The following is a 21976-nucleotide window of genomic DNA, read 5'->3' as shown; positions in this document are numbered from 1 at the left end:
ACCCCGGGCCCTTCCAGTCCCATACAAGGCCAGGAATCAGTGGAGCATGCAATTGTGGCGGATGAGCCGAGCCGGTCCCCTCAGAGAGCCAGTGTGTCGTCCGACAATGGTGCAGGTGTCCTCTGTCGGCAGGTGACCATTCCACATGCCAGCGCTGGCACGTCTGCAGTGCAGCTGCCACCACCTACAGTGCACACTGCTTCCAGCCATGCTCAGATCAAGCATCCTGCGTCCGCACCCTCCAAGCCTAGAGGTCAGCCAGGCCATCCCTCAGGGGCTTCTGCGCTTCCAGACAGTCAGCAGGCATCCCCCAGCCTTCACCCCACCACTGGGGTTCAATTACGTAGGAGCAGCAGGGAGGGAAGGGGCCGAGTGGGGAAGAGAAGTCGTTCTCCATCAAGGGGCCAGCAGTAGAGGGAGGTCCTGAGACGTTTCTTTGGCCAAACTCAAGGAGACCCTCACCTGTTGGAATTGTTGGAAATAGTTTGTTCAGTTTGGCGGCTTTGCCGAAGAGTTTACTGTTATTTTGTTTGTTATGGTTTCTGTTGACATGACGTTGTTTTGCTGTAATGAAAGACTTTTGTGACAATAAAGAGAAGTTTAAATGTGCTATGGTGTACGTGAATAATTACAGTGATGCTGGCCTTCAGATGCTTTCAAACATCCAAAGTGCGCAGCAGTTAAGACACTCATCATTCCGCCAGAGGGGCCTCGAGACGACTCCTCATGAGCCAGTGACGGATGTCCCTTCCACTTTCAGGAGCCCTTCCATCTTCCTCCTCCTGCTCCTCCTCCTCCTCGTCTGCATGCTCCTCCTCCTCCTCCGCCTGCTTCTCCGGGGTCAGAGGGAAGGTGATGAATTGACGCCTTCGCCTATAAAGGGCAGCTGTAACTTGCCGGATGCAGCAGTGGACTGCAACCTGAGAGATATTCGCGATGTCCCCAATGGCTCACTGAAAGGATCCGTTGCCATAAAAATTGAGGCCAACAGTCAGTTTAGCGGGCACCGACAGAGAGGTCAAGCACCGTTGACGCGGCTGCAGATCCTCAGTAAGCAGGTGGCACAGCTCAGTAACAACGTCCATCCCGATTCGGAGCTTTCGCACACACTGCTCCTCCGACATGTCAAGGTATGACCCCTAAAGACCCTCGCAGCATACCCTCGGATTGGGCAACCTCCATTGCCCCTCCTCCTTCTGGCCAATCCCGGCCCTCTCTCCCGCCGTCTTTCTGCCCCTTCATAGTGTTCGGCCAGGAGCCCGTCGCCCTCCAAAGCATCTCCCATTCCGATGCCAGTTGGTCAAAAGGCTGTTAGGCCTAGTGCTCCAACTGCTCCAGACAGGTTTGAGGGTCCCAAGTACTCTAATGCTAAAATCCAAAAACTCTGCTCCACAGTAGCTCCCCAACTCTCTCCACCAACGATCGCAATGAACAGGCCAAGTGGCTGAAGCTTCTATACTAGAGCTGTCCCCTTTAAATAGCGCCCCCCGACTCCGAGAAGGGCCTGCTAACGCTCCTTCGAACTGTCACTAATAGCGCTAGGTGTTAAGGCTCCGGGCGCCACCCAATATCTGCTCAGGCGCCCCTAAAAGGCGTTGCACCATGAAATGACGTCATTATGTGCTTGCGCTCGCGGGCGCGCGCAAACACTTAGCGCAGGCGTTAAATGTATAGTCAATATGGGAGTTGTCGCTATCTTCATTGCGCCCGCCCCAACATTAGGTAACGCCCCAATTCTCGGTCTCTTTAGGCGCTAACCGCTGGCGCAAACAACCGAATTTCTAGGCCACTGAGTGCACATGCACCTCACAGTATTAGAGAAAATAAAATAGATTTAATTTACTTCAGCTGTTTCCTGAGCGGGGTTGGAATACGATTGCAACAGAGGACTGAATTGGTATCCATGATATTTGATGTAGAGCAGAGGGCAATGTTGAGACTAGTATATCGATCTATTTTATCAGGCACATTTTAACATGACTGGTTGTGCATTGTGTGAAACATTCATTTAAGTGAAGGTCTCATGAATTGCAGCCTGTCTTAAGAAGGCTGTGGGATTGGATCCTGAAATGTGACACCAATTCTCAGACAAAGTGCCGTGCACTGTTGTGCTGAAATCCTCCTTCCACTGGGAGAATCAACCCCGGCAAACAAGGCACCTGTCATCACCTGCTTTGGTGCATTGGTACACCACTGGCTACAAAATGTGGCCGATATCCTCTGCAGTTGCTGGAACATATCTAGTAGCATAAAAGGTCAAGGCATCATCACTTTGACAGGTAACTGGACTAGCTGTCCCTGTCGTAGAACTCATCTAAAGGTTTGCCACATGGAGATGGTATATTTCTGTGACTTCCGACCACATGAAGAGTAAGCAATGGAATCAAATCTCAGACATTCCTGTCGACATGGGTGTCTGAGTAAAGATCACCTCGGGTGTAGACACACCTCCTATCTCCTCTTCCTCCTCTAAAGCCAGTAAGTGGAGAGATACACCAGCAAGCCCCATTCTCAGATTTGGTTGTGGGAACCTAAATTGCATCTGGAAAATAGGAAGTTGCTGAAAAATCCCAACAATGCAAACACTAGGCCACAAATGAAATAAAAACAACATAAAAAATGCTATTGTGGGAGTCGCTGGAAATAAACAGACTGCGAGACTTTCATAGCAGCAAAGAAAAACGCGTGTTAGCTTTATTAACTCTCCGCATGGACCGCGGGACTCGGCCTCGTCGCAGGGCTATGACGTCATCACACAATCGATGACTCTTAAAGGGACCCTGCCCCGATAACCCAACCAAGTTCCGTACATAACATGGAGCGATAACAACACTGGCTATACATAGTTAATTGTGTTACTGTCCCTATGTGGCCTCCGCCACATACGACCCCCCAGAATTCACTAGAACTGGCAATGTCAGTCGTTGAGGGGCCCGGATCACACGGCCAAAATGGCTCCTTAAGTCCGGGGCGGGGACCAGGGGGGTCGCAGGAGTGTCCCCGGGCGCTCGGTGGTGGACTGAGGGTGCAGAAGCCGGAGGTCGGCCCCGCCGCGGGGGCTGAGCCAACCCAACGGGTCGGTCCAGATCCAGGTGGGCCGGCTTAAGACATCCACCACGAAGGCCTTGTCCCCGGTTTCCAGGACGCGGAATGATCCGTCGTAGGGTGGGTGAGGAGGTTCCCGATGGGCGTCGTGGCAGACGAAAACGTACTCCACCACACGAAGGTCGGGCGGAACGTGGGACTGAGGGAGACCGTGCTGCGACGTGGGCACTGGCGTGAAAACCTTGGCGTTGTCCAGGAGGGCGGACCGCTGACGGGCTGCGGACCAAGGGTCCGTGGCGTTGGGGACGAAATCCCCGGGAACCCGCAGCGGCTGCCCGTAGACGAGCTCGGCGGACGAGGACTGGAGGTCCTCCTTGGGGGCGGTCCTGACTCCCAGCATGACCCACGGGAGTCTGTCGATCTAACTGTCATCCCGGAGGCTGGCCCGGAGCGCGGCCTTCATGGAGCGATGAAACCGTTTACACAGCCCGTTAGCCTGAGGGTGATATGCGGTGGTGCGGTGGAGTCTCAACCCGAGACAGTGTTCCAGAGCTCCGACATGAACTGGGGCCCCCGGTTGGAGGAGACGTCAGATGGGGCGCCGAACCAGGCGACCCAAGTGTTGATGAACGCCCGAGCCACATCGGCGGACGTTGTTGACGACAGCGGGACGGCTTCCGGCCATCGGGTGGTTCTGTCGACCATCGTGAGGAGGTGGGTGAACCCACGGGAGGGTGGCAGGGGCCCCACCAGGTCCACGTTAACATGGTCGAATCGCCTCTCGGGCACTGCGAAAGGTGCCAACGGGGCCTTAGTATGGCGATGCACTTTCGAGCGCTGGCATACCACGCAGGTATTGGCCCAGTCGCGAACGTCCTTCTTGAGCCCGTGCCAGACCAACTTAGCCGCCACCAGCTTCTGTGACGGCTTCCTGCCTGGGTGGGAAAGGCTATGGACGGCGTCGAAAACCTGCCGTCTTCACCCGTCGGGCACGATGGGGCGTGGCTGCCCAGCGGAGACGTTGCACAGGAGCGTGGTGCCGGCATCGTCAAATGCGACGTCCGCTAACTGAAGGCCCGTGACAGCCGTCCTGTAGGCCTGGACGTCAGGTCGGAGGCCTGGTCGGGCCGCCATGCGGGTGTAGTCGATGCCGAGGTGTACGGCGCCGATGATGGCCCGGGAGAAACAGTCGGCGACAGGGTTGTTTTTCCCAGCCACATGCTGGATGTCCGTCGTGAACTGGGAGACGAAGGAAAGCTGGCGCTGCTGACAGGCCGACCACGGCTCGGAAACTTTGGCCATGGTGAAGGTCAACGGCTTGTGGTCCACGAACGCCATGAGCGGGCGGGCTTCCAGCAGGAAACGGAAGTGTCGGACGGCGAGGTAGAGGCCGAGAAGCTCGCGATCGAAGGTGCTGTACTTCCGCTCGTTGGGGCGGAGCTGCCGGCTGAAGAAGGCGAGCGGCTGCCAGGTGCCATTGACCCACTGTTCGTGGACGGCGCCAACAGCATAGTCCGAAGCGTCAGTGGTGAGAGCGATCGGCGCATCGGGCAACGGATGCGCCAGTATGGTCGCGTTAGCCAGGGCCCTTTTCGTGTCCGTGAAAGAATTGGCCATCTCCTCGGACCAGTTGACGGTGAGCTTGGCGGGCTTGCCTTTGAGGGCCTCATAAAGGGGCCGCATAAGCTGGGCTGCCCGGGGAACAAAGCGATGATAAAAGTTCACCATGCCCAAAAACTCCTGCAGGGCCTTCACGGTGAGGGGTCGCGAAAAATCCTTCACGGCCTCCACTTTCGACGGCAGTGGCAGCGCCTCGTCCTTCGTGATGCGGTGCCCGAGAAAGTCGATCGAGGGCAGCCCGAACTGGCACTTGGCCGGGTTGACGATTAGGCCGTGCTGGCTGAGGCGTTCGAAGAGAGTCCGGAGGTGGGACACATGATCCGTCCTGGAGGCGCTGGCGATGAGAATGTCATCCAGGTAGACGAACAGGAATGGCAGGTCCCGTAACACGGTGTCCATTAGGTGTTGAAAAGCCTGAGCGTCGTTTTTGAGACCGAATGGCATGCGGAGGAATTTGAACAGCCCAAACGGGGTGATCACCGCGGTTTTCGGGCCGTCCTGCGGCCGAACGGGGACCTAGTGGTAACCCCGAACGAGGTCCACTTTAGAGAAAACAACTTTCCCGGCCAGGCAGGCGGAAAAGTCCTGGATGTGTGGAATCGGGTAGCGGTCGGGGGTCGTACTGTCGTTGAGGCGCCGGTAATCGCTGCATGGGCGCCAACCGCCGCCTGGTTTCGGTGCGATGTGGAGGGGCGAGGCCCATGGACTGTTCGACCGGCGAATGATGCCGAGGCGCTCCATCGTGTCGAACTTGGCTTTAGCGATGGCGAGTTTCCCCGGGTCGAGGCACCGAGCGCGGGCGTAGACAGGCAGACCGGTGGTCAGGATGTGGCGTTCTACCCCATGCTTGGTGGTGGCGGACGAGAAAGTGGGCTTCGTGAGGTCCGGGAACCTGGCGAGGTGGCGGGAAAACTCGTTGGAGGCCGAGAGTGTGCTGGACAACTTTGTCGTGCCAGAACCACTGAGCGAATACGGGAGCGAACTGAAAGTCTCAGCATTGACGAGACATCGGTTCTTGACGTCCACCAAAAGGCCTTTGGCGCAGAGGAAGTCAGCGCCGAGAAGGGGGGTGGACACTTTTGCTGTAACAAAGTCCCAAGCGAAATGCTGCCCGCCAAATCACAGCGCCACGCTCCGTTTCCCGAAAGTACGGATAGAACTGCCATTGGCGGCTTCGAGGGTGGGGCCCTGGTTCCCCCCTGTATGTCTACGGTTGACGCGGGCAGGACGCTCACCTGGGCACCCGTATCGCAGAGGAAACGACGTCCAGAGTCAGTGTCCGTAATGAATGACAGACTACCTGAACAGCCGACTGCCATGGTAGCTAATAAGTGGGCCTTCGTGTTTCCCGAAGCGGTAAAGCTGCACGGGGGCCGGCACTTCTTAGCGTTGGGGCCGAACTGTGCGTGGTAGAAGCACATGCTTGGGGGCTGCCGCGGTGATGTCCCGGAGTGCAAACTAAGCCTCGGCCTGGGCGAACCAAGTGGCAGCCTGTCGTTCCCAAAACTCCGGTAATTTGAGAGAAACGGCGTTCATTGCCATCTCAGATAAAGTCTTTGGAAACGTCCAAAAGAGAAACGGGGTCACCAATGTGGGAGTCGCTGAAAATAAACAGACTGCGAGACTTTCGTAGCAGCAAAGAAAAATGCGTGTTAGCTTTATTAACTCTCTGCATGGACCGCGGGACTCGGCCTCGTCGCAGGGCTATGACGTCATCACACAATTGACGACTCTTAAAGGGACCCTGCCCCGATAACCCAACCAAGTTCCGTACATAACGTGGAGCGATAACAACATTGGCTATACATAGTGAATTGTGTTACTTTCCCTATGTGGTCTCCGCCACACTATGAACAATGAATATTGTAGCAAAACAAAGAATTATGTCTAATGACATCACTTGCCTTTAAGAGTGAAATGTTCAAAATGGCTGAGGTGGCCTTGAACCAGCACCCAATTTTTTTCCATTCATGGGATGTGGGCGTCGCTGGCAAGGCCAGCATTTATTGCCCATCCCTAATGCCACAATATAAACCCAGCATTAAGGAATTAGTGTTTGGTTCACTGCCACTTCTCTTCTAGGAATGCCAACCTTGAAGAAGTTCTGCTCTTCTCTCCGACAGGATTTCCGTTCGTCTCTTCCACCGTGTTCATCTTCATTGTTTTCTGTTTCCCTTCTCGTGTTTGATCAGGTATCTGCCAAGCCCTTTTGTCATTCAATCTCTCCTGCCTTCCATCCTATTAAAGAACCTCCCTCTGTTCTTTCCTCCCCTCCTCCCTGCCCCTGCTTAAAAATCTCTCCTATCCTTTTCCAGTTCTGACGAAGGGTTCGACCCGAAACGTTGACTGTTTCTCTCCTCGATGCTGTTATTTCAGATTTCCAGCATCCGCAGTATTTTGCTATTGTATTAAGGAAGAGTTCGATGGTCTATCCCATCTTGTTGCTCTCCACACATCAGATATGACAGAGAGACGTCATCAGCAGTGCTGTATGCGTTCCCAATTCTTTTTGAATAATTAACAAAACTCAAATCTCCTGTGGTTGTGGTAGCTGCAATTTGCTGATTTACAGTACCAGGGAGCTTTGCGAATGTCATTTGCATACAAATATACCAGTCTATACACTTCACTTCGATTTACCATAATCTTGCTACTTTTATTCTATGTAAAAATGTTCCTCGCATCCTTTAAAGATGTGCAACTCCCCCGATGACTCAGTTAGTAAAAGGCACACGGGGCTGATTGGGTGCATCAGTAGCACAAGCACTAACTGGTAAAATGGCGACCATATTATCAAGATAACAAGCATTAAGCTTTTTCTTATCCAATGGCTATTGCCAGTAATGTTATTTTGTGGCTAAGCTGCAAATTAAGAGTAGAAGTCAATCGCACATTTTATGAAATGCCCTCATTAAGCCTTTGAAAACTATCCTAATTCATTTAAAATACCTGTTGATGCCATTTTGCTTGTTCAGTGCTGGGAATGTGCTCTTGTTGCTCGCCTTAAACATTCACTCCCTTCACCACCGGCGCACCGTGGCTGCAGTGTGTACCATCTACAAGATGCACTGCAGCAACTCGCCAAGGCTCCCAAACCCGTGACCTCTACCGCCTTGAAGGACAAGGGCAGCAGGCGCATGGGAACACCAGCACCTCCAAGTTCCTCTCCAAGTTACACACCATCCTGACTTGGATATATATCACCGATCCTTCATCATCGCTGGGTCAAAATCCTGGAACTCCCTACCTAACAGCACTGTGGGAGTACCTTCACCACACGGACTGCAGCGGTTCAAGAAGGCGGCTCACCACCACCTTCTCAAGGGCAATTAGTGATGGACAATAAATGCTGGCCTTGCCAGCGATGCCCACATCCCAAGACCAAATTAAAAAAAAAAAATTTTTTTTAATCATTCAAAAACACAAAAACGCTTCACCTGTGCAAACCCTCGGTGTTAAACTGACTGTTGAAACCTGGTCACCTACTTTTTACATGGCTACCTGTCAGCATCCTTCTGATTCATGCCATAACTCTGTTGGCTTCAGACTGACTGCAGTCTTTGTGCCAAGATTTAGATCCAAGTTTGAAAATATCCCAGAGCAAAGAACCTTAAAATGGTATTTCTCATAACTATATTTAGACAATAAAATAGTCACAGGATTCGAAATGATTGTTCTACATAAATGTACCTGCCAGATATCTAGTATAGACATCCCCAAGCTTGTAATTGAATGGAATGGCTTGACCTGTTCATCAGTTCCAAACACTTTGAATGACCTGTGAGTGGGCCCCAGTCCAAGAACACTAACGCCAATCAATCTGTGCATATCATGGCTGTTGGAATTCCAGATCATAACATATATTCTCTACAGTTTTCAGAAACAGCTAGCAGTGATCAAGTTAATGCTCTGTGTGCTGTGACCAGCAAGGAAGAATCCGATAAGTCATAAACAGAAATGCTGCATTTTTGTCACAATCACATTCGTGCAGTTCCTAAATTGATGACATCACAAGATGTTCAGTGAGAGATTAAAAACAATCCTAGCTTGCAACACTTGATCCAGGTCATCAGAACAGAGTTGACATTACTACGCTGAGTCCAAACAACATGGAGCTTAATACTAATGCTCTGAAATCTTCTCGGTGTCAACAAGTTTATTGTTTTGCCAAATGATGAGTCTGTCTGGAAGACACAATGCTTGTAATAACTCTTCGCTGCAAACCCTTGCCCTATCGTTAGTCCATGTCAGACGCCAAGATGTCATAAAAAACAATGTAAAAAAAATATGGTGGGGGGGAATTTTACTAGTCCTGGGGAGGCGGGTATGGAGGCGGGACTGCCAGGAAAATGGCAGAATCTGGGAGTGGGTACTGACCCCGTTCCCAACCCGCCTCCGTGCCATCTTCCAGGGAGGCAAGTCCCCGACTCGCGCAGGGACCCGTCTCCTCGAGGCGGGAAGGGGATTGATGTAAGAAAACTACTAGGCACTTAGCCTGAGTATTAAACAAGGCTTTAATCAACTGTTTTTCAACATGGAGATCTAGTTGTGTCCTTCACTAGTTCCTGTTAAAGAATGTCCTGAGCAAGCTGGGCCCATGCCCGAGTATTTATACTCTCCCTGGACAGCGCCACCAGCAGGCCGCCCAGTATAATTTCATCAGTCATTTCCACATGAATGACAAGATTCATGTCAGGGATTACAGCCAATTAACTGCCAGTTAATAGGTAGTTAACAGGCAGTTAATAGGGTTATCCCCATTTTACCCCAGCAAGTGCGGGCTTCCCGACGTCGGGAAACCCCACTAGGGTCAGCGAGGTGAGCAGTGGGTCTGCGGGGATGAGAGGGATCGAAAAGTCCGCTGTAGCGGTGAGTGATGGGTGCAAGTGTGGACAGGTAAGTATGAGAGGTGAGTGTAAAGTGTTAGAAAAAGTTTACTTACTTTTGCTTCTTTCTGCAGGCTTCAACCCTTGGGGATCCGGAGGTGCCTCATCTCAACAGCAGAGATGACAGAATGGCTGCTGCATTCTCAGATGCAGCAGCCATCTGATTTCTGATAAGGAGAGAGGTTTGGTGAGTCTTCAGAACAAGGGCTTACATTAGGACAGAGAATGTCAGTGTTTCTCAAAGCTGTCAAACGCTGACAATTCAGCCGTCAAACATTTTTGACAGATGAAATGTCATACGCTGACGTCCTCTGTCACTGGCTTTCCCTTAATTGGCCTGCTAAGCCCGCAGGGCAGGCTTAACAAGGTCAATCATGGGAAAATAACATGGGTTGGCTGGACGTCATTGGGGGCGGGACTGAAACCCAACAAGCAACAGTCCTGCCCCCAACGCGCCCCCATTGGAAAAATCCAGCCCAAGGTTTGCAGCCTTGGCAAATGTGTGGAAGATCAGATCACTGCCTGCATTTCATGTCTTGTCACACTGCCTAGTAACAAAAGTCAATCTCTACAGATGTCAGAATTACCTGATGCTTCTTGCCAAAAAGTAGAACTCAACCGTTGTGATTCTTTTCCATCTGGAAATTGTCTCCTAGTTATAATTGATAAGCACTCCAGGTATCTGCCAACCTCCCCGGACCATGTCTGTCACTGACGTCATCTTCTCTGGAGATCTTCCCTCCACAGCCTCCGACCTCAGTCCCGCAACTCCGCACAGCCCGCTTCTACCTCCTTCCCAAGATCCACAAACAGGGCTGCTCTAGTAGACCCATCGCTTCAGCCTGTTCTTGCCCCACGGAACTGATTCCTTCCTATATCGACTCTATTTTTTCTCCCCTTGTCCAGTCTCTTCCCACTAACATCCACGACCCTCTGCCACTTTAACAGTTTCCAGTTTCCTGGCCCTAACCGTCTCCTTTTCACTATTGACGTCCAATCCCTCTACACCTCCATCCCCCACCAGGATGGCCTGAGGGCGCTCCGCTTCTTCCTTGAACAGAGGCCCAACCAGTCCGCATCCACCACCACCCTCCTCCGCCTGGCTGAACTTGTTCTCACATTGAGCGACTTCTCCTTTGACTCCACTCACTGCCTCCAAATTAAAGGTGTTGCTATGGGAACCCGCATGGTTCTAGCTATGCCTGCCTTTTTGTGGGATATGTGGAACATAAGAACATAATAAGAAGTAGGAGCAGGAGTAGGCCATACGGCCCCTCGGGCCTGCTCCGCCATTCAATAGGATCATGGCTGATCCGAACCTAGACACGTCCACATCCCTGCCCACTCCTCATAACCCTTAATTCCCTTATCAGCTAGGAAACTGTCTATCTGAGGTAGCAAATTCCATAGATTTACTACCCTCTGAGTGAAGAAGTTTCTCCTCATCTCAGTTTTGAAACGGCAGCCCCTTATTCTAAGATTATGCCCCCTAGTTCTAGTCTCACCCATCAGTGGAAACATCCTCCCCGCATCCACCCGATCAAGCCCCCTCACAATCTTATATGTTTCGATAAGATCGCCTCTCATTCTTCTGAATTCCAATGAGTAGAGGCCCAACCTACTCAACCTTTTCTCATAAGTCAACCCCCTCATCTCTGGAATCAACCGAGTGAACCTTCTCTGAACTGCCTCGAGAGCAAATATATCTTTTCTTAAATATGGAAACCAAAACTGTACGCAATATTCCAGGTGTGGCCTCACCAGTACCCTGTATAACTGAAGCAAGACTTCCCTGCTTTTATACTCCATCCCCTTTGCAATAAAAGCCAAGATTCCATTGGCATTCCTGATCACCTGCTGTACCTGCATACTAACCTTCTGTGTTTCATGCACCAGGACCCCCAGATCCCTTTGTACTGTAGCACTTTGCAATTTCTCTCCATTTAGATAATAACTTGCTCTTTGATTTTTTCTGCCAAAGTGCATAACCTCACACTTTCCAACATTATATTCCATCTGCCAAATTTCTGCCCACTCACTTAGCCTGTCTATGTCCTTTTGTAGGTTTTTTATGTTCTCCTCACTCACTGCTTTCCCTCCCATCTTTGTATCGTCGGCAAACTTGGATACATTGCACTTGGTCCCCTCCTCCAAATCGTTAATATAGATTGTAAAGAGTTGGGGTCTGAGCACTGACCCCTGCGGAACACCACTAGTCACTGATTGCCAACCCGAGAATGAACCATTTATCCCAACTCTCTGTTTTCTGTTAGATAGCCAATCTTCCACCCATGCCAGTATATTACCCCCAATCCCGTGATTTTTTATCTTGTGCAGTAATCTTTTGTGTGGCACCTTGTCAAATGCCTTTTGGAAGTCCAAATACACCACATCCACTGGTTCCCCTTTATCCACCCTGTTTGTTACATCTTCAAAGAATTCAAGCAAATTTGTCAAACATGACTTCCCCTTCATAAAACCATGCTGACTCTGTCCGATTAAATTATGCTTATCCAAATGTCCTGTTACTGCTTCCTTAATAATGGTGTCATCCTGAGCTGAACCAGCGAGAGGGTCTTCTATTTCCTCCTTACCCAGCTGGACGTTAGCCAACTTTTGTTCCAAATCCAGACATCTTTCCTGAAGAGACTTCTTCATGCGTTCAGCTTCATCCCGCTTTTCCTGGGCTTCCTGCAAGTCTTTTACTAATGACCTCATTTGTGATTTCAATACTTCAACTTCATTCGGAGATTGATTGATCGGACTATTCAATCCTTCTACTGAAGTAGCTGTTTCAGCATTCCGTTGTTCTACATTGACGCGAGTCAGTGTACTTTTGGCATCCAAGGGCTGCTCTGCTGCAGTCTTCTCAGTCTGTGTTGCCACCTCAGCTATTTCAATAACTTTTGAGAGCTCCGAACCCCTTTTCTTTGAAGATTGAGGCTCGTGTTCAAGTTTTTTCCATTTTAGAGTCTTGTCCCTCAGCATATGAAGGAGTTGGCTGACTGTTAATTCTTCTGCCATCATCCGTTTCCCATTAGCTGCAGGGCTGTTTATAACCTTGCCCTGGGGCTCCTTTGCTGTTTCTACTTCGCCATCATCCACAGCCTCCACCATTCGAATTTCCACAATTGAATTGTCCGGTGATGCTGCACCCAACTTCAGTAGGAGCTCGGAAGTCATGTCGACCAACTCAGCCTTTTCTGCCTGCAACCTGCTAACAAGCGCCTTCAGTTGCTGAACATCATGTTCCACCAGATTAGAGCACGCACCTTCAGAACCCGAATCAGCTTTGATTCGTTTGGCCTCCTCGCGCAGACGGTTTGTGTGCTCCTGCTCCCTTTTCTCCCTCAGCTGCTTCTGTTGTCTTTCCAGATTCTCCCATTCGGTGTCCAAGAACTTTTGCATTGCTTTCATCTCTTGCTCGAGACGGCAACTCAATTGTTCTAATTGCTGTCGTAATTTGCAAAGGAGTTGAGTTCGAGCTCGGTGTTCCTCAGTAATGTATATGTCTGTAACCTGGACAGACTCAGAATTCGCTGTCAAACTATGTTGTTGTTGTTCAGTGGAATTCTGTTCTGCAACTTTGTTCTCCTCTGGAGCATAAGCATTTATGCACGCCTTCGTTTTTCCAACCTTAGTCAGCAAGTCCATTTTAGACTTGTCTTTCGTACTTGGGCTGGTCTTATCGTCATCCGTTTCAGAGTCTGAGCTGATTGTCTGCACCGAGTCCTCACTCGTTATTGCTTTTAGGTAGTGCCATTCCATGTTTATTTTCTTGATCCACTCCCGTCCTAGAAGTGGTGGTCCTCCCTCAGGTAGTACATATAAATCCATTCCTGGGTGTTCTTTGCCCCTGTCTCTCACCTTGACTCTTATCTTTCCCATGGGGTATACTTTATGCCCCGTGTATGTCTGCAATACAAACTTAGTATCTCTCAAGGGTATATGTGAGAATAGCCGGTTGTAATCCTTTCGATTTATGACTGATAGGGCTGATCCTGTGTCCAATTCCATTTTCACTCGGACTCCGGCTATTTTTAGCATGACCCATATAGTTTGTAGGTCGGTTTCTTTACTCACATTGTGAATTCTCAGACTACCCAGTTCCTGGCCGTTTGGGTCTGAATCCGAATTCTGTTCATCTGAACTCTTCTCAGCCACCTTGTGTACTTTGTTGTACTTTTCCTGCGGTGACTTTTTTTTGTTGTTGTTGGTCTTCTTCCCTGACCGGCATACCTTAGCTATGTGACCAAGCTTGCCACATTTTCTACATTCCTGGTTTTTAAACCAGCATTGGTTCTGGTCGTGTGTTGTCTTCCCACCACGATAACATTTCGATGTACCCGAAGTAATTTGATCCACACTGAGTACCGCTGCCTTCAGCTGCATTTCCGCTGTGCCTCTCGCTGCGGCTTCATGCGATGCTGCAATAAGGACAGCCCTATCAAGTGTAAGATCGTTCTCTTTGAGCAGACGCTTTTGTGTTCCTACCTTCGACAACCCGCACACGAACTTGTCTCTCAATGCCTCTGTCAGATTTTCCCCAAACTGGCAGTATTTCGCTAGTCTACGCAGTTCGACCAAGTATTCCGCGTTGCTTTCCTCTTTCTGTTGTGTTCTCGCATAGAATTTGAATCGTTCCGCCAACATCAGTGGTGTGGGGTTCAAATGATCCTTCAGGGCAGTAACAATATTAGCGAAAGTCTGATCCGCCGGTTTAGCTGGTGATAGAAGATGCTTCAATAGCCCGTATGTCTTGGCCCCCATTGCGTTTAATAAGGTGAGAGCTTTATCATCATCTGCTATTTTATTGGCCTCACAATATATCTCAATACGTTCTACGTACGTGGCCCAATCTTCCACCTCGGAATCGAAGTTGTTGATGTTACCATGCTTAGGCATCTTCACTATCTCTCACTATCTTTCTGCGAAACAACAACGAATTTGTTCGTTAACTTTTTTTTTTCCAAAATGGCGGTTTCCCGCGCTTGTCTTCTTCCCCGCCTACTGGCAAAATGGCGGTTTCCCGCGTTTGTCTTCTTCCCCGCCTACTGGCAAAATGGCGGTTTCCCGCGCTTGTCTTCTCCTGGCGGGAGGGTAAGCTTTTTCCCTCGGGCGACGACCGCTGGCTTTCGGGGTTCGCAGCCTGCGCGTCGGCTTCAGTGCGTTCTTTGTTCCCTTTTCTCGGCAGGGCAACTGGCGCTGGGGACAACCCGTTGACGGCGAACAGTTCCAGCCGCGGGCTGGATCTCGCTCAGTCTCCCTCGCTCGGGCTCTGTCTCTCCCGCTCGCTCGGGCTCTGTCTCTCCCTCAGCGGCTTCCAATCGCGCCTCCCAGCCCTCTCGCAGTCCGGTGCTTTCCTCCCCGGCTGCGGCTGAGTTCTCCGCGATTTATTTATTTTTATATCTTCCCGCGCCTTACGATCCCGGTCGCAGCGCTTCGTGGCCTCGGTCGCTGCCCGGCCTTTTTCACTCCAATCGCGCCTCCCAGCCCTCTCGCAGTCCGGTGCTTTCCTCCCCGGCTGCGGCTGAGTTCACCGCGGTTTATTTATTTTTATATCTTCCCGCGCCTTACGATCCCGGTCGCAGCACCTCGTGGCCTCGGTAGCTGCCCGGCCTTTTTCACCGGTCGCGGTCTAGCTGTCTCACAACGCCATTGCGTCTCCCAGCCCGCTTGTACCGCGGCTTCCGTGCTCCACGCTGCCCCAGTCTCAGCGCCTCTGGGCCCGACTTCTGTCCGGCTCCTTTCCCCCCGACCGTGGTCGAGTTCACCGCCCTTATCCTCCGTTTATTTTTTTATTTTCCCTTTACTCACAGTCACCGTGGCCGACTTGCTTCTCATGCTGATCGGCTCACTCACCACCGTGGCAGAAGGGACAATCAGTGCCTGTTGCTGATGGAAGGCTTCGTGTCTGAATTCTTCCTTCTTCCTTGCTCTGCGGACTCGAGTTTTCTCTCAGCAGAACGACGAGGGCGGGTGCCTCTTCTCGACGCTCGTTAACTGCTTTGGAAGTATTGTTGCCGCAGGGTAAGATCGAACTCGTCGCCACTGTAAAGTCTGTAGGTATTATGGCGAATTAATACACAGACTACAAGAGTAACTTTAACAGGACTTTACTATTCGAAGGTCAGGGCGAATCTGCCCAATAAATCCTGACACAGCACTTATATACCGGTGTGGTCACCGTCGGTATTACAGTATACAGCAGCCAAGATCAAATAGTGCCACACCTAAAATAGTTCTCTTAAAGGGGGACGGTTACATACAATAGTTCTCTTAAAGGTAGAACAGTTACATACACTACATCTTCCTTTTTCCGCAACCGAGGATTCCGCTCCACCATGGTTGACAGGGCCCTCGACCGCATCTGTCCTATTTACCACACCTCTGGTCTCACCCTTTCCCCTCCCTCCCAGAACCACGATAGGGTTCCACTTGTCATATCATAGAACCATAGAAACCCACAGCACAGGAGGAGGCCATTCAGACTGTCGTGCCTGTGCCAGTGCTCTGAAAGAGCAGTCACGCTCAGTCCCACAAACTCATGGAAGGTTCTGGTGAAGGGTCATCGACCTGAAACGTTAACATTGTTTGTCTCTCCACAGATGCTGCCTGACCTGCTGAGTATTTCCAGCATTTTCTGATTTTATTATGGCAAAATCTACAGTAAAAAAACAACAGTTAGACAAGATATTCTCCTCGTTTCACAAGATCTGAACTAGTTATTAACGGTCCATCTTGTGATAAAAATAAGGATTGTTTTTGTTTTGTTTTGATATGATTTTAAATGGGGTGAATCCATATGAAAAGTGGTATCACTCTGCTCTGTCTCTGGGATGTCTGTTGGAAGTTTTCTTTGCTCTGTGCAATTAGACTGTGGATGGCTAATTCGCATCGCTGGTTACAATGCAGTTAGTCCTCAACAACTTAGCCAATGTGAATAGCTGCCAGACTGTAATTATGTTCCATATCCTTTGTTTGCTTCTATGAGATTCTATGCAGGGCTACTTTATGTGAATTAATCCTGGTGACAGCAATATGAATGTAATTTACAACACCACAGAGAGGAGACACGATTTATCGGACATTAGGGTTCGGGCTAACCCATTGTTTACTGAGATGCTTGGTTAGAACAATGTTATTCTGATTTAAGTATCTATGGATAATAGTTTACGGATACCTCAATGCACTAACTCTTTGCCTTTTCTGCTGTTGTAAAGGATGCAATGCTGGTAATCTTGAAGAGTCTCGTGCCCTCATGTCTATTTAATATAATTGGATTTGGCTCCACTTTTCGGACCTTGTTCCCAGCTAGCAGGGCGTATAATGAAGTAAGTCATCATTTACTGCAGTTTATCATTCATTCCAGAAACATTTAAAATGATGCAGATTGTGCCGGCCTGTTGTTTAAAACTGGTTTAAATTAACTTTTAACATCCCTTAAAAAAACATGTTGCTGAATATCTAGAATAACAGCTACCTGAAAATGATTGCAATAATTGGGATTGGGGAAAACCTTGTAATTTAATAAGTGGTGCTTCTCATACATCCCCCCCCCCACCGCCCCCCCCCACCGCCGCCCTCCCCACCAACCCCCCCACCGCCCCCCCCACCGCCCCCCCACCGCCCCCCCCACCGCCCCCCCACCGCCCCCCCACCAACCCCCCCACCGCCCTCCCCACCGCCCCCCCACCGCCCTCCCCACCGCCCCCCCCACCGCCCCCCCCACCGCCCCCCCACCAACCCCCCCACCGCCCCCCCACCGCACCCCCCCCACCGCCCCCCCCACCGCCCCCCCCACCGCCCCCCCACCGCCCCCTCCCACCGCCCCCCCACCGCACCCCCCCCACCGCCCTCCCCACCGCCCCCCCCACCGCCCCCCCCACCGCCCCCCCACCAACCCCCCCACCGCCCCCCCACCGCACCCCCCCCACCGCCCCCCCCACCGCCCCCCCCACCGCCCCCCCACCGCCCCCTCCCACCGCCCCCCCACCGCACCCCCCCCACCGCCCTCCCCACCGCCCCCCCCACCGCCCCCCCCACCGCCCCCCCACCAACCCCCCCACCGCCCCCCCCACCGCCCCCCCCACCGCCCCCCCACCGCCCCCTCCCACCGCCCCCCCACCGCACCCCCGCCACCGCCCTCCCCACCGCCCCCCCCACCGCCCCCCCACCAACCCCCCCACCGCCCCCCCCACCGCCCCCCCACCGCCCCCTCCCACCGCCCCCCCACCGCACCCCCCCCACCGCCCTCCCCACCGCCCCCCCACCGCCCTCCCCACCGCCCCCCCCACCGCCCCCCCACCGCACCCCCCCCACCACCCCCCCCACCGCCCCCCCACCACCCTCCCCACCCTATGATGTTCTCTCCATCACAATTTTGTTTTTTTTTCTACTTATATTAGTGGTCATTATCCTTCTTAACTTTCTTTCTTGCTCCCCTTAAGCTCTAAATATGCTGCCTTGCATGTCGTTTTGCCTCCTTACATCCTAAACGTACATTGAAATGAAGATTCATTGCACGGTCTCCTACTCGAATGAATTCTTTCCCATGATTTAAAAGTGGTCGAACTCCTGACCTCTCTTGGTTACCCTTCCTCCTCTAATCTACAGGCTTTTAAAACTCTCGACCTTTGGTGCCACCTATCTACTACTTCTAGATTTATTTCATCTTCTCTTCTACCTTTTTTAATACCTTGCTGGCGTCCTGCACAATGGACCTTGTTGCTTGTTTGGGTTTCTCCTGAAAGGAAAGGAAAAATGGCAGAGAACATAGTGAACCAGGAGAGCAAAGATTTATGAGTTTGTAACTTTATTATTTGCCAAGATTATACTATAGCCTTGAAATCACACCCTGACAACTTTTATATACAGTTTTATATACAGGTCTTATTCTGTTTATAGTCAGATCTTGTTGCGTAATGGTTCTGAAGTTGATCATTGGGAAATTGTATCCCCAGTATGTACAACAAACAGAATATACGATGCTCTATCTTGAAATGCAATAAAGAAAATGGGAAATTGTATATACGCGGCATTTGAAGCCTTACTGTGTTGGAAGTGACCCGTATTGTCTGCGTGCAGTCAGGCTCTAAAGGACCTCATCGGATTCACTTTTCTGGTGGCCCTTCCAAGTTTAGCAGTTTTCAAAGATTGATGTGACCAGATTGATCCTCAGACTTAGGGCTTTCAATTGGTTGGAGAAACAAACATTTAGAGCCAATTGATAGCCAATTAAAGACCAGTTTTTTGGTCGTTGCTCTCATTTGCAAAATGGATGGGAGCCTAGGGAAAGGAGAAGTGGCACGTAGAAGGTTTTTAAAGTTAGTTCCATAAAAAGAAAAATGGTTAGAATAGACTAGGTTCCCCTGCAGCATCACCAGGTGACAACACCGACAGCTGCAGGAGGCGTTGTCAGGGAGGCCGCTCGGGGATTGCTATTTAATGCCTTATGTCCATTTTTCAGCATTTTTTAAGCCGCAGTCGATCAGCCCTGCACTCCGCTAGAGTGCCTGGGGCTGATTGTGTCAGATCGTGGCTGCTGTCAGCAACAAGGGACTTCGCTTCAATGCAGAGCCTGCAGTGATGGCCCTTCCCTTCAAGGGAAGGAAGGAGCTTCCGTCCCAGCAGCGCTGCCTTCGACATTGGGCAGCGCTGCACCGCTACTGCCCCTCTTGCTGGCTTTAGTGCTCCAAGGGAAGTGGTAGCGCTTGATTTAGTGCTCCTCTTCCCTCTTGGAGCGCTACAATTGAATTTCATGGGTGCCTGTCATCATTAGCGCCTGGCGCAAATTTTTCAGCTTTCGAAGTTTTAGTGCCCCAAACGAGGCTATAATGAAATTCTCCCCTTTAAAGTCAAACCAGTAAAACAAGGAGGTCAAAATGCAGAAGAATGAGAAAAAAGGAAAGACAGTGAGCAAAAGTGGTGTTTATTTTTCATTAAAATTATATTTTAAAAGTTTATTTCTATTGTACAAGGTTACTATTACAGTATTAAAGTTAGAATTACTGTAATATTAATACTTGTTTAAGTTTCATAGTCTGTAAGCTGTAAAATGCGTATAGTCAAATGCTCTATAATATGTAAACTGATAGTTCAGGATATGCAACATAATGTGGCGGAATAAAAACAGGAAATGCTGGAAATACTCAGCAGGTCAGGCAGCATCTGTAGAGAGAGAAACAGGGCTGGATTTTGCCAATGGGGAGCTTTTGGAGGCGGGTCTCCCACTTGTCGCACTTTAGTCCCGCCTCCATTGACCTCTGGCCAACCCACGCTATTTTCTCTTGATTGACCTTGTTAAGCCCGCCCAGCGAGCTTAGCAGGCCAATTAGGGGAAATCCTGTTACAGAGAATATCAGCATATAACGTTTCATCTGTCAAAATTTTTTGACAGATGAATTGTCATTATTTGACAGCTCTGTGAAGCTGTCAAACACTGACATTCTCTGTAGTTTAATGAGTTCTTGAATTCAAGACTCATCAAACCTCTTTCTTTAGCAGAAATGAGATGGTTGTTGCATTGGAGAATGCAACAGCATCTGTCATCTCTGCCACGGAGGTGCGAGACTCTCCGCATCCCCAACTCTTGAAGCCTGCAGGAAGAAACAAAGGTAAGTAAACTTTTTCTAACACTTTCCACTTACCTCACATACTCACCTCTCCACACTTGCACCCATCACTTACCTTCACAGCTCACTTTCGCACCCCTCCGACCCCCGCAGACCCACTGCTCGCCTCGGTGACCCTGGCGGGGTTCACAGCCTTCAGGAAGCCCACACTTGTGTGGGTAAAATGGGGTAATCCTCTTATCTACCTGTTAACAGGCAGTTTAGTGGCTGTAATGCCCTTCCCGCCTCCAAGGAGACGGGACCCGGCGCGGGTCGGCTACCCACCTCCTGGCAAGATGGCACAGAGGCGGGTTGGGGGCGGGATGGGCACCCGCCCCCAGATTTTGCCATTTTCCTGGCAGTCCCGCCTCCATACCTGCCTCCCCAGGGCTGGCAAGATCCCGCCCAATGTGAGGCATTTCGATGGATATGGTGTCTAAGTGTTGGGAAGTTAAAGGAATGTGATTCAGTTCCCTTTGAAACTGATTTTTTTTACGGAATCAAATTTGATTTTGCTGAATTTAACAAGGAAACAAAAGAACTAAATGTACAGAAATCAGCTAGAAATAAAAAAAAGCCACAAAGAACTGATTTCGTTTCTCTCATTCCTGTCTCTTTTCTTCATCTTTATTTTTACTGCAAGCTTTTATCAATTCTCCTCCTCCATATCTGAGACTGCTCAGTCTGTATCCATCCTGTCTCACTGCGAGAATGGGGCAATCTAAATGATGGATCTCAACAACTGCTGACAACGCTACTCTGATACCCACCTGATCGGGGTGGTCTTATTAGGCAGACAGGCCAGATCAGTTTTTCTTCACCCTCCCCCCTGAAACGCTCACACCTACCTGGCAGAAAGCGAATGATATTCACCCTCGCATTCGACAAGCTGTCATGGGACTAAAAACATGACCACAGGAAGCGAGTAAAATACCGTGTATGCTAACTGTCCACCCACACACCTCAAGATCAAAAACCTTATCCAGTACAAATTCCAATTAAGCCTTATTAGTGCTGCGTGCTGACCAGCCTGCATTATTCCAAATCCACGTCATTGATTCGATGCCTTGAAGTTGCTTTACTTTGTAGCCATGGAAATAATGGCTGATAAAAAAACACTCTTGACTTGAGAGTAAATGAAAGATAATTAGAAACGGTAAAAATTCCACAAGTCCTAATTGCAAATTTGTTTTTAATAATTCTCTGCAGGATACACTGGCTGTAGCTTGTGACTATCTGAGGAAAATCAGGGCTGATATGGGAGGAACAAACATTCTGTCACCTTTGAGTTGGATCTTCCGACAGCCGGTTCACAGAGGTCACCCGCGGCTGCTGTTCCTGCTGACTGATGGTTCTGTCAGTAACACAGGGAAAGTGGTAGAACTGATCCGTAACCACGCGCAGTCAAGCAGGTACTGCACAAAGTAATGCAGCTCGCTGTAACATTTTATCTCTATTTTTGTTTGAATGTTGCAAAATTGTCATTTTCTTTGTTCTATTCATCCTGCTAAGTGAAAATAGAGCCAATGTTTTTATTTTTAAAAGGTTTTCATTGAAGTTTTTTTTACATAGAATTACATAGAATTTTACAGCACAGATACAGGCCATTCGGCCCAACTGGTCTGTGCTGGTGTTTATGCTCCACACGAGTCTCCTCCCACCTTACTTCATCTATAGACTCCAGGAAGATATCAATGGACTGGTCAGGTGGGCAGAAAAGTGGCAAAGGGAATTCAATCCGGAGAAGAATGAGGTAATGCACTTGGGGAGGGCTGACAAGGCAAGGGAATACATAATGGGGGAGAAATTCGG

General features: G+C 50.2%; 1 protein-coding gene across 1 annotated transcript in view; it reads left to right on the top strand.

The window, feature by feature from the left end:
- vwa5b1 (von Willebrand factor A domain containing 5B1) overlaps positions 1-21976 on the top strand; it is a 308019-nt gene that overhangs the window by 100378 nt on the left and 185665 nt on the right. Inside the window, exons 8-9 of the mRNA XM_085967564.1 lie at positions 16775-16885; positions 21374-21576. Coding sequence (XP_085823690.1) covers positions 16775-16885; positions 21374-21576 — 314 coding nt within the window. The remainder of the gene's footprint in view (positions 1-16774; positions 16886-21373; positions 21577-21976) is intronic.

This window comes from Somniosus microcephalus, chromosome 25 (assembly GCF_052327205.1).
Source record: "Somniosus microcephalus isolate GS21.2 chromosome 25, FLI_Smic_1.0, whole genome shotgun sequence".
NCBI classification, from domain to species: Eukaryota; Metazoa; Chordata; class Chondrichthyes; order Squaliformes; family Somniosidae; genus Somniosus; species Somniosus microcephalus.
The sequence above is the reverse complement of the archived record's forward strand: the minus strand, read 5'-3'. Positions and strand labels throughout refer to the sequence as shown.